The sequence below is a fragment of the Ranitomeya imitator genome, chromosome 6 (genome assembly GCF_032444005.1).
Source record: "Ranitomeya imitator isolate aRanImi1 chromosome 6, aRanImi1.pri, whole genome shotgun sequence".
NCBI classification, from domain to species: domain Eukaryota; kingdom Metazoa; phylum Chordata; class Amphibia; order Anura; family Dendrobatidae; genus Ranitomeya; species Ranitomeya imitator.
In genome coordinates, this window is record NC_091287.1 from 452017812 (window position 1) to 452030836 (window position 13025).

At 48.6% G+C, this 13025-nt stretch overlaps 1 protein-coding gene across 2 annotated transcripts in view; it reads right to left on the reverse strand.

The window, feature by feature from the left end:
* Positions 1-13025, reverse strand: part of C6H8orf34 (chromosome 6 C8orf34 homolog) — a 422831-nt gene that overhangs the window by 206593 nt on the left and 203213 nt on the right. For both annotated transcript variants that reach the window (XM_069731465.1, XM_069731463.1), the window contains exon 7: positions 8075-8241. In XM_069731465.1, coding sequence (XP_069587566.1) covers positions 8075-8241 — 167 coding nt within the window. The remainder of the gene's footprint in view (positions 1-8074; positions 8242-13025) is intronic.

Below are 13025 nucleotides of genomic sequence, written 5' to 3' on the forward strand. Positions count from 1 at the left end.
CTCCTTCCGCCTTCTTCAGACTGTGCGGCCTCATGGCCGCGGCATGCGAAAAGAGATCAGCAGAGGCCGCCCAGTCTGAAGCAGGTGTAAGGACGTGTGTGAGCGTCGAAAATATTTACTGCTCAAGGCCACGAATCCCAGCACCGCAGTGTGACTTTATGAAAAGGCACTGTGGGTATGGGATTTATGGCCATCGTTAACCGCAGCGGCCAACATGAAATGAGGTCATAAGACGGGCAGCGCTAACAGGGCATTGCCAAGGGATAACACAAGAGCGCAGACTCCTGTACAGCAAAAAACAACGCTCAGGAAGCTGCGCCAAGCACAAAGGCATTATTTGGGACACCTATGCTGCGTCTCCTTAAAAATACAAGTCACGCCTCAACTACAGTTTGACTGTAGAATGGGCTAAATTGTGTACGTGTTGCATTCAGCGTGTGCAAGTAGAAAAATTAATAGAGCAACCTTTTACTTGTGCAGCATTAATGCTGCACAAGGTGTGGCTCTTGTACTTTGTAACACCTGAGGGGGGGTTAAAGGTTACCTTTGAAATTGGTTCAACTAGGCTTTGGCCTACACTCTGCTCCTCTCCTCCTCCTGCTGCCCCTGGGCTATAACACCGCTAGTTTTTGCCCGGAAGTGCTAGCTGCACAGAGAAAAACACCAGCCAATGTGTTAGTGGGGTTCAGCACCGCCTGCTGTTCCCCCACTGTGTAGCCGGCAAAGTGTCCTGCAAACGCAACGCAGACACAAAGCTGACTCCAGTGCAGGCTTCGGCCTACACTCTGCTCCCCCTGCTTACCCTTTGCTCCAACACCGCTAGTTGGGGCTGTAGGAAGACAATCTTTGATAGGTAACGCATCTGGGTTCCAGCACCGCCAGCTGGTTCTCGGCAGTGGTTTTGTCACAGGTACTCCCTCGTGCCAAACCTGGTTTCAGCACCGTCAGCTGTTTCCGGGTCGTGTCAAGCTCACTGAGACGCCTATGCTTGCCCCGTCGTGGTGCGGTCGGGTTAGCCAACTCCAGGGTGCCTCCAGTTTAGGAGCTTCCTATGTGGGCTGCGTGAACTGGTAGTCAAGGCTGGTTCTGTAGTGCCAGTAGGCCCAGCTCCCCCTGTAGGACTGTTGGGGTTCGGTAACTGCGGCTGCCTCGCGGCCTAGCTGTTCTCTCCTCTCCTGTGGGCCTTGGGCTCCACCACCTGGTTCCAGCATCGTCAGGTGGTTCCGGGCCGAGCCTTTGGCTTAGGTGCCTTCTCCTGGGTATCCGAGTTCCGCCAACATCAGGCGGTCCTTGGTAGTGCTTTTAAGCGCGGGCACCTACAGCTTAGTAACCGGGTTCCAGCACCGTCAGCTGGTCCTCGGTCGTGCCATTGGCTCTTGCACACTGGGGCAACGCATCTGGGTTCCAGCACCGCCAGCTGGTTCTCGGCAGTGGTTTTGTCACAGGTACTCCCTCGTGCCAAACCTGGTTTCAGCACCGTCAGCTGTTTCCGGGTCGTGTCAAGCTCACTGAGACGCCTATGCTTGCCCCGTCGTGGTGCGGTCGGGTTAGCCAACTCCAGGGTGCCTCCAGTTTAGGAGCTTCCTATGTGGGCTGCGTGAACTGGTAGTCAAGGCTGGTTCTGTAGTGCCAGTAGGCCCAGCTCCCCCTGTAGGACTGTTGGGGTTCGGTAACTGCGGCTGCCTCGCGGCCTAGCTGTTCTCTCCTCTCCTGTGGGCCTTGGGGTCCACCACCTGGTTCCAGCACCGTCAGCTGGTTCCGGGCCGAGCCTTTGGCTTAGGTGCCTCCTCCTGGGTATCCGAGTTCCGCCAACGTCAGGCGGTCCTTGGTAGTGCTTTTAAGCGCGGGCACCTACAGCTTAGTAACCGGGTTCCAGCACCGTCAGCTGGTCCTCGGTCGTGCCATTGGCTCTTGCACACTGGGGCAACGCATCTGGGTTCCAGCACCGCCAGCTGGTTCTCGGCAGTGGTTTTGTCACAGGTACTCCCTCGTGCCAAACCTGGTTTCAGCACCATCAGCTGTTTCCGGGTCGTGTCAAGCTCACTGAGACGCCTATGCTTGCCCCGTCGTGGTGCGGTCGGGTTAGCCAACTCCAGGGTGCCTCCAGTTTAGGAGCTTCCTATGTGGGCTGCGTGAACTGGTAGTCAAGGCTGGTTCTGTAGTGCCAGTAGGCCCAGCTCCCCCTGTAGGACTGTTGGGGTTCGGTAACTGCGGCTGCCTCGCGGCATAGCTGTTCTCTCCTCTCCTGTGGGCCTTGGGGTCCACCACCTGGTTCCAGCATCGTCAGCTGGTTCCGGGCCGAGCCTTTGGCTTAGGTGCCTTCTCCTGGGTATCCGAGTTCCGCCAACGTCAGGCGGTCCTTGGTAGTGCTTTTAAGCGCGGGCACCTACAGCTTAGTAACCGGGTTCCAGCACAGTCAGCTGGTCCTCGGTCGTGCCATTGGCTCTTGCACACTGGGGCAACGCATCTGGGTTCCAGCACCGCCAGCTGGTTCTCGGCAGTGGTTTTGTCACAGGTACTCCCTCGTGCCAAACCTGGTTTCAGCACCGTCAGCTGTTTCCGGGTCGTGTCAAGCTCACTGAGACGCCTATGCTTGCCCCGTCGTTGTGCGGTCGGGTTAGCCAACTCCAGGGTGCCTCCAGTTTAGGAGCTTCCTATGTGGGCTGCGTGAACTGGTAGTCAAGGCTGGTTCTGTAGTGCCAGTAGGCCCAGCTCCCCCTGTAGGACTGTTGGGGTTCGGTAACTGCGGCTGCCTCGCGGCCTAGCTGTTCTCTCCTCTCCTGTGGGCCTTGGGGTCCACCACCTGGTTCCAGCACCGTCAGCTGGTTCCGGGCCGAGCCATTGGCTTAGGTGCCTCCTCCTGGGTATCCGAGTTCCGCCAACGTCAGGCGGTCCTTGGTAGTGCTTTTAAGCGCGGGCACCTACAGCTTAGTAACCGGGTTCCAGCACCGTCAGCTGGTCCTCGGTCGTGCCATTGGCTCTTGCACACTGGGGCAACGCATCTGGGTTCCAGCACCGCCAGCTGGTTCTCGGCAGTGGTTTTGTCACAGGTACTCCCTCGTGCCAAACCTGGTTTCAGCACCGTCAGCTGTTTCCGGGTCGTGTCAAGCTCACTGAGACGCCTATGCTTGCCCCGTCGTGGTGCGGTCGGGTTAGCCAACTCCAGGGTGCCTCCAGTTTAGGAGCTTCCTATGTGGGCTGCGTGAACTGGTAGTCAAGGCTGGTTCTGTAGTGCCAGTAGGCCCAGCTCCCCCTGTAGGACTGTTGGGGTTCGGTAACTGCGGCTGCATCGCGGCCTAGCTGTTCTCTCCTCTCCTGTGGGCCTTGGGGTCCACCACCTGGTTCCAGCACCGTCAGCTGGTTCCGGGCCGAGCCTTTGGCTTAGGTGCCTCCTCCTGGGTATCCGAGTTCCGCCAACGTCAGGCGGTCCTTGGTAGTGCTTTTAAGCGCGGGCACCTACAGCTTAGTAACCGGGTTCCAGCACCGTCAGCTGGTCCTCGGTCGTGCCATTGGCTCTTGCACACTGGGGCAACGCATCTAGGTTCCAGCACCGCCAGCTGGTTCTCGGCAGTGGTTTTGTCACAGGTACTCCCTCGTGCCAAACCTGGTTTCAGCACCGTCAGCTGTTTCCGGGTCGTGTCAAGCTCACTGAGACGCCTATGCTTGCCCCGTCGTGGTGCGGTCGGGTTAGCCAACTCCAGGGTGCCTCCAGTTTAGGAGCTTCCTATGTGGGCTGCGTGAACTGGTAGTCAAGGCTGGTTCTGTAGTGCCAGTGGGCCCAGCTCCCCCTGTAGGACTGTTGGGGTTCGGTAACTGCGGCTGCCTCACGGCCTAGCTGTTCTCTCCTCTCCTGTGGGCCTTCGGGTCCACCACCTGGTTCCAGCACCGTCAGCTGCTTCCGGGTCGAGCCTTAGGCTTAGGTGCCTCCTCCTGGGTATCCGAGTTCCGCCAACGTCAGGCGGTCCTTGGAAGTGCTTTTAAGCGCGGGCACCTACAGCTTAGTAACCGGGTTCCAGCACCGTCAGCTGGTCCTCGGTCGTGCCATTGGCTCTTGCACACTGGGGCAACGCATCTGGGTTCCAGCACCGCCAGCTGGTTCTCGGCAGTGGTTTTGTCACAGGTACTCCCTCGTGCCAAACCTGGTTTCAGCACCGTCAGCTGTTTCTGGGTCGTGTCAAGCTCACTGAGACGCCTATGCTTGCCCCGTCGTGGTGCGGTCGGGTTAGCCAACTCCAGGGTGCCTCCAGTTTAGGAGCTTCCTATGTGGGCTGCATGAACTGGTAGTCAAGGCTGGTTCTGTAGTGCCAGTAGGCCCAGCTCCCCCTGTAGGACTGTTGGGGTTCGGTAACTGCGGCTGCCTCGCGGCCTAGCTGTTCTCTCCTCTCCTGTGGGCCTTTGGGTCCACCACCTGGTTCCAGCACCGTCAGCTGGTTCCGGGCCGAGCCTTTGGCTTAGGTGCCTCCTCCTGGGTATCCGAGTTCCGCCAACGTCAGGCGGTCCTTGGTAGTGCTTTTAAGCGCGGGCACCTACAGCTTAGTAACCGGGGTCCAGCACCGTCAGCTGGTCCTCGGTCGTGCCATTGGCTCTTGCACACTGGGGCAACGCATCTGGGTTCCAGCACCGCCAGCTGGTTCTCGGCAGTGGTTTTGTCACAGGTACTCCCTCGTGCCAAACCTGGTTTCAGCACCGTCAGCTGTTTCTGGGTCATGTCAAGCTCACTGAGACGCCTATGCTTGCCCCGTCGTTGTGCGGTCGGGTTAGCCAACTCCAGGGTGCCTCCAGTTTAGGAGCTTCCTATGTGGGCTGCGTGAACTGGTAGTCAAGGCTGGTTCTGTAGTGCCAGTAGGCCCAGCTCCCCCTGTAGGACTGTTGGGGTTCGGTAACTGCGGCTGCCTCGCGGCCTAGCTGTTCTCTCCTCTCCTGTGGGCCTTCGGGTCCACCACCTGGTTCCAGCACCGTCAGCTGGTTCTCGGCAGTGTCTTTTGCTCTTGTACCTTCTGCTCCCCATCCTGGTTCCAGTACCGTCAGCTGGTTCCGGGCAGAGCCTTTGGTTTAGGTGCCTCCTTCTGGGTATCCAAGTTCCACCAACGTCAGGTGGTCCTTGGTAGTGCTTTCAGGCACGGGTACCTCCTGCTTAGTAACCGGGTTCCAGTAACGTCAGCTGGTCCTCGGTAGTTCCATAGGCTCTTGAACCTTCGGGTAGCCATTTTCTCAGCCTTCTTGTACCTTCTGCTACATTACCAAGTTGAAGACCCTAAAGTCGACGACCCGGAAGACCACCCCGATGACGACGACGACGACAACCCGGAAGACCACCCCGATGACGACGACGACGACGGAGGAGACTACGACGGCGGAGACGACGACGGCGGAGACGACGACGGCGGAGATGACGACACTGGAGACGACGACATGGAAGACCGAGAAGCAGAAGAACAAGAGGCTGCAGAACAAAGAGCAGAAGAACATTAAGCATAACACTTAATATCAGAGCAAAAGATATTATCTCAATTATATGCAGAAGAAGACTAAGCAGTGTATGGGGGTGAGTCCGTTCCTCCTCGTGGTGCCCCTGGATAAAGCCTGATGCTGCAGGCCAAACTGAACGCGGACAAATGTAACTTTTGTGACTGGCAGAACGGAAGGTGTAATCTTCCAACTTTTCTAGATAACAACTACGGGAATGCCTGTCACAAATGAGAATATGATGAAGAAGTAGAATAGGAAGAATAATACAGTTGAATAAAATGAATATGTAGAATAGGAAGAATAATAATAGTTGACTAAAATGAATATGAAGAATGTAATAAAAAAAAAAAAAAGGTAAAAGATGAAGAAGATGAATAAGGTGAAGAAGAAGTTGATGTCAAAGATGCTGATGATGATGTAGATGAAAGTGTGGGAAAAGTAAAAAAAAAAAGAAGGGGAAGGTCGTGGAATAGTGAAACATCAATATCTGACAAAATAAAAAAAATATTTACATAGTCAATATCTTTGTCACTCCGAACGTCTTTAAAAAAAAAAAAAAAATGCTATTCTATTTGATTGGGCTAAACCTCTATTACTTTAATGTCTCCGCCACCTCCCCAAATACATCCTGCATTATTCTTAGTTGTTTTCCTTCATGTAGAATGAACCTACAAGGAAAGAAAGGGTTTATTTTAATTCCGATATTTTGGTCCCATTGACTTGCATTGGGATCGGGTATCGGTATCGGCGATATCCGATATTTTTTGAATATCGGCCGATCCTATCCGATACCGATATTTTCCGATATCGGAAGGTATCGCTCAACACTACTGTTGATACATTAGCATTTCTGTCCCAGGCATCCTGGGGGAGGGGAAGGGGACAGCGTAGGGAATATTAGGAGAACAATAAGGCTGGTGGCCCAAACCTCTTCACCTTTAGAAGTACTTTTGGCAGTAGGGATAGTTAGGGCCCCATTCCTAGGGACGATTCAGGGCCCCTTTCCTTAATCATGAACAGTCACAGCATGACAAATGGTGAATGGCCTTTGGAACTGTGCTCAGATAACAAAATGCGGGAAGAAGAATTAAAGATGTCATACAGTAAAAAAGCTATTAATGAGTAACTACATTTTTTATTATTTACTGTATTCTCCAGCAATTACAAAGTTATGATATATTGTAATATCATGTACTTCATTAGATTATTTTACAGCTTCTCTTCCTGCTCCTTTAGAAGCCGCCTTCAACCCTACTTCAAGACTTTCCCTGTCTGAGTCTCTCTGCTCTCCACCCTGGTACTCAGACATGGAGAGTCCTGCACAAAGACCGATTATAATGCAGGAATCGTGCTAAGCAGCATCTAAAGGAAACTGAACTGGGCATTGAAACAACACTGCAGCATAGTGACTGGGGATAAAGGAAGCAAAATTTGGGCGTGTAGTATAACATAAAAAGTCATAGCTTTGCAAAGCTTGGATGATAGTTAAATAAAAAAAATAGTTTAGCCAACATGGGTTATTTGGTATTTGCATTACTGAAGGTGGTATATACATTGAGAAAGTAGGTGAGCAGATGGAAAAAATGGTTTACTCTGATCAAGAATCACAATATTTACCTGAATGCAACACATTATACATTGTACAATTTATAGGTGAAAAACTACGAGTAGTTCAAAAAATCAGGGGGTGGAGGGGTTACTATATTCTAATATGGTGATGTATTTTGGAAACATGTATGTATGAAATAAGATCATTTTTATTCATGTTAAAGGGCATTTGTCAGCAAATTGCTGCTGTTTAATCTTAGAGCAGCATAAAAAAACTTTTTGAAAGTGAGGGTGATCAATGAGTTGAACAGGCTGCCACGAAAGGTGGTGCGTCCTCCTTCAATGGAAGTCTTCAAACAGTGGCTGGACAGACATCTGTCTGAGATGGTTTAGTGAATCCTGCATTGAGCAGCGGCTTTGACACGATGACCCTGGAGGTCCCTTCCAACTCTAACATTCTATGATTTTATGATTCTAATATAGGGCAAGAGAGCCTGATTCCAGTGATGTTTCACTTACTAGGATGTGTGTTGCACTTTCAATACAATCAGCGTTTTTTTAGCAGGGGATAATCCCTGCCTGACTAGGTCTCACGTGCACACTAGTCCATCTAATCTGTGTAACTCCGCACCCACGACTGATTAGCAGTTCAATCAGTTGAACAGGTGGGTTATACATAGCTTACCATTATGAGTACCACGACATCCCTTTGTAATGTATCAGCATGCTGTGCATCTGCCTTTCCATATGTTTGGACAGTAAATTAGGGATTGGGGTGCAAGCTCAATGTACAATTATCAGCAGTGACAGGTGATGTACCAGGTAGGATGGCATGTATTACGCACCTCTAAGGTCAGCCTGCAATTTATAGATCCCAATCACAATATTAAGTATTTACAGCATTAGAAAAAAATCATCTTGTACACCGGCACAAATCAGAGAGAAGGGATCAGTCAGCACACTATGACCCCAACCTGGACTTTACTCACTTAACAAGAGACTCAATCCCTCTCCTATCTATGCACATTATAAATAAATGAGTGCGGCTGTAAGTTACCTAGCAGTTCCATTGCATCATCCTCATTATCAATATCTTCCTCTGTGACAGACGCAGGGGTGCTGTGTACGGAGTCAAACGAGTCTTGAGAAAGCATGGCTGCCAACAGCTTCTTATGTTGCTGCTGCTGTTGTTTCAGACCTTTGTTCTTTGGCTCCATCTTCAAACTAGAAAAGAAAATAATATTAGTGGCGGGTACATGGACGTCATTAGCAGGATGATGACCATAGACGGATTACAGAGCCTAGATCGTGCGGGAGGTTTTCACAACTTCTTCGAGTTACCGTGTAACCTACACCCAGAAGCCACGCGGGGTTCAAACAGAATCACACAGTATAATGTATTACAAAGTGAGCGCACGTCCTGCGCTATAGTGAACAGAGCGCTGGCTGCTAATACTGCCCTTTTGTTTCGAATAATTTGATGTTTTAACAAAAAAGTTAAAAATTAAAATCTCTTTTGGTTATAAAGGTTTCTGGAGAGTGATTTTTATTTTTTAAAATGACCAAAATGAGCTAAAAAAAAATGACCCACTGCTTGTTTTGCCACCAATGCCTGGTCCTCTGCCTGTTTCTGCTCCCTGCTATAGCAATAACATCCCGCTACAAGGATATGTGACCGCAGACGTCAATCACGTGCTGCAGCAAAGATCCGCCATAGACAATAATAGCTTACGTGTCCCTGAGCTAGGACGTCACCGCTACAGCAGGAAGCAGAGACTGGTGGTGAATGGGCAGCACTGGAATGAGAGTTGTGGGGGACATGGTCGGACATAACAGTGGTGCAACCTGTGCAGTTGCATAGGGGTCCAAGAGGTAAAGGGGGGCCACGTCTACCTCCAAAGTAGCAAGTAGCACCTGTCACGGTCACATAAGCCGCTGCATTATTAGACAGCAAATGGCCCATATGCTATTCTTGCACAGAGACCCTCTTTTGTCTGTGTATGTCCCATTTTTTTGCGCATATTTAAAAAGAATCAAAAATCCCATCCCAAAAAGTTCTTTAAGTACTGTGCGATGCAAGTGTATAGAATAGGTAAAGAACCTTATTTGTATATAGATTAATAATGTGCAGCAAGCCGAGTCTGTTGCAGCTTTTGCCACATTTCCAACCACAGCAATGTATGAACTTCAAAATCCACAATCAACACATGCAGATTTCATCACCATTTGAAAAGAGTTCCTGCAGCAGCTGAGTGTATTATAACATAAGTACACCGCTTTTATAATCTAGAAAGAATGTTGGCAGTTACCCGAGGGTTTTGTGACCGGTAAGCATGCAACAGGCCTTGTTTTCATGCGATCACAGCCCTCCTTGGCGACTTCTAATACTCCAGTTGTACCTCATACATTATGCATTTCATTATTGGCAGACGTATTTATAACACACGAGTTAGAAGAATCCTGTAGTTACATCAGTTATATCTTCTGAGCGGCTAGGGCCCTTCTCCTAGCTTGTAAATGGCCTAAACAGATGGGTTCATGTATTAAATCTCATAAAATCTTGCTATATGTGTGAAGACATGCCATCTGCGTGAAGTATAAATATTCAATGTTGCAGAATCTGGAGAAGGACCTAAATGACATCCTGCGTGTTACCTGGGCTGAAGAGCAATGTGATTCTCAGCCTCACAAGGCAGATACAAATCCTGCAGGCCGTAAACTAAAGCTTCAATAGACTTTTTTTTCATGAACATTAAGGTTTATGCCATGAATGGAGGAGTTCACAATCACACATGACCAATTTGGGCAGATTTTTAATACTTTTTGTTGAGAAACGTTCCAAACCATTTTTTTTTCTGTGTTTTTAGCAGGTAGCTGCTTCACACACTAATGTATAAGATGCAAATACATCTTTTGGGGGTCAAAGTTCTGATGCTAATGCAATTTTAACCTAAAAAAAAAACAGTTAGCCGATAATATTAAGCTCCCTGTGGTAGTATGTGTAAAGATATGTGCAAACATTGAGTATTTGCCAACGATGAAAAAATATGTGGCACTCCATGATGTAATAAAACAATCCTTTCTTTATTCAATACAAGTAGTACATGGATGGAGGGGAGCAGGTGCAGTAGAGGACGACGGCCGTTTCGTGTCGATCAGACGCTTCAATGGGTCCAGGTCACCCATTTACTTGCGTTGTTTACTCATATTTATTTGAATGGATGAAAAACAATGAAAGAATTGACACGGTGCAGATTTTAACCCCTTAATCACATATGACGTACTATCCCGTCAAGGTGCCCTGGGACTTAATTCCCAGTGATGGGATAGTACGTCATATGCGATCGGCCGCGCTCACGGGCTCATCGCAGTTGACATCCGACACTATGTGCCAGGAGTGGTTACGGACCGCTCCCGACACATGAACCCCCAGCACACCGCGATCAAACATGATTGCGGTGTGCCGGAGGTGCAGGGAAGCATCGCGCAGGGAGGGGGCTCCCTGCGGTCTTCCCTGAGACCCCCGCAGCAACGCGATGTGATCGCGTTGCTGTGAGGGTCTCCTACCTTCCTCCCTGCAGCAAGGCCCGGATCCAAAATGGTCGCGGCATCCGGGTCCTGCAGGGAGGGAGCTGGCTTACCAAGTGCCTGCTCAGAGCAGGCACTTGGTAAGCCTGTAGCCCTGTAAGTCAGATCGCTGATCTGACAGAGTGCTGTGCAAACTGTCAGATCAGCGATCTGTGATGTCCCCCCCTGGGACAAAGTAAAAAAGTAAAAAAAAAATTTCCACATGTGTAAAAAAAAAAAATATAAAAAAAAATTCCTGAATAAAGAAAAAAAAAATTATTCCCATAAATACATTTCTTTATCTAAATAAAAAAAAACAATAAAAGTACACATATTTAGTATCGCCACGTCCGTAACGACCCCACCTATAAAACTGTCCCACTAGTTAACCCCCTAAGTAATCACCGTAAGAAAAAAAAAACGAGGCAAAAAACAACGCTTTATTATCATACCGCCGAACAAAAAGTGGAATAACACGCGATCAAAAAGACGGATATAAATAACCATGGTACCGCTGAAAACCTTGTCCCGCAAAAAACGAGCCGCAATACAGCATCAGCAAAAAAATAAAAAAGCTATAGTCCTGAGAATAAAGCGATGCCAAAATAATTATTTTTTCTATAAAATAGTTTTTATCGTATAAAAGCGCCAAAACATAAAAAAATGATATAAATGAGATATCGCTGTAATCGTACTGACCTGAAGAATAAAACTGCATTGTCCATTTTGCCAAATGCGGAACGGTATAAACGCCTCCCCCAAAAGAAATTCATGAACAGCTGGTTTTTGGTCATTCTGCCTCACAAAAATCGGAATAAAAAGCGATCAAAAACTGTCACATGTCAGAAAATGTTACCAATAAAAACATCAACTCGTCCCGCAAAAAACAAGGCCTCACGTGACTCTGTGGATCAAACTATGGAAAAATTATAGGTCTCAAAATGTGGAGATGCAAAAACTATTTTGCAATAAAAAGCGTCTTTTAGTGTGTGATAGCTGCCAATCATAAAAATCTGCTATAAAAAACGCTATAAAAGTAAATCAAACCCCCCTTCATCACCCCCTTAGTTAGGGAAAAATAATAAAATTAAAAAAAATGTATTTATTTCCATCTTCCCCGTTAGGGCTATGGTTAGGGCTAGGGTTAGGGCTAGGGTTAGGGTTAGGGCTAGGGTTAGGGCTAGGTTAGGGTTAGGGCTAGGGTTAGGGCTAGGGTAAGGGCTAGGGTTAGGGCTAAGGTTAGGGCTAGGGTTTGGGCTAGGGTTAGGGCTAGACTTAGGGTTGGGGCTAGGGTTGGAGCTAAAATCAGGGTTAGGGTTGGGGCTAAAGTTAGGGTTAGGGTTGGGGCTAAAGTTAGGGTTAGGGTTGGGGATAAGTTAGGGTTGGGGTTAGGGCTAAAGTTAGGGTTAGGGTTGGGGCTAAAGTTAGGATTTAGGCTAAAGTTAGGGTTTGGATTACATTTACGGTTGGGATTAGGGTTTGGATTAGAGTTAGGGTTGTGTCAGGGGAAGGGGTGTGGTTAGGGTTACTGTTGGGATTAGGGTTAGGGGTGTATTTAGATTAAGGTTTCAGTTAGAATTGGGGGTTTCCTCTGTTTAGGCACATCAGGGGCTCTCCAAACGCGACTTGGCGTCCGATCTCAATTCCAGCCAATTCTGCGTTGAAAAAGTAAAACAGTGCTACTTCCCTTCCGAGCTCTTCCGTGCGCCCAAACAAGGGTTTACCCAAACATATAGGGTATCAGCGTACTCGGGACAAATTGGACAACAACTTTTGGGGTCCAAGTTCTCTTGTTACCCTTGGGAAAATAAAAATTTGGGGGGCTAAAAATCATTTTTGTGGGAAAAAAAGGATTTTTTATTTTCACGGCTCTGCGTTGTAAACTGTAGTGAAACACTTGGGAGTTCAAAGTTCTCACAACACATCTAGATAAGTTCCTTTGGAGGTCTAGTTTCCAATATGGGGTCACGTGTGGGGTGTTTCTACTGTTTGGGTACATCAGGGGCTCTGCAAATGCAACGTGACGCCTGCAGACCAATCCATCTAAGTCTGCATTCCAAATGGCGCTCCTTCCCTTCCGAGCTCTGCCATGCGCCCAAACAGTGGTTCCCCCCCACATATGGGGTATCAGCACACTCAGCACAAATTGGACAACAACTTTTCGGGTCCAATTTATCCTGTTACCCTTGTAAAAATACAAAACTGGGGGCTAAAAAAATCATTTTTGTGAAAAAAAAACATTTTCACGGCACTACGTTATAAACTGTAGTGAAACACTTGGGGGTTCAAAGCTCTCAAAACACATCTAGATAAGTTTCTTAGGGGGTCTACTTTCCAAAATGGTGTCACTTGAGGGGGGTTTTAATGTTTAGGCACATCAGGGGCTCTCCAAACGCGACATGGTGTACCATCTCAATTCCAGTCAATTTTGCATTGAAAAG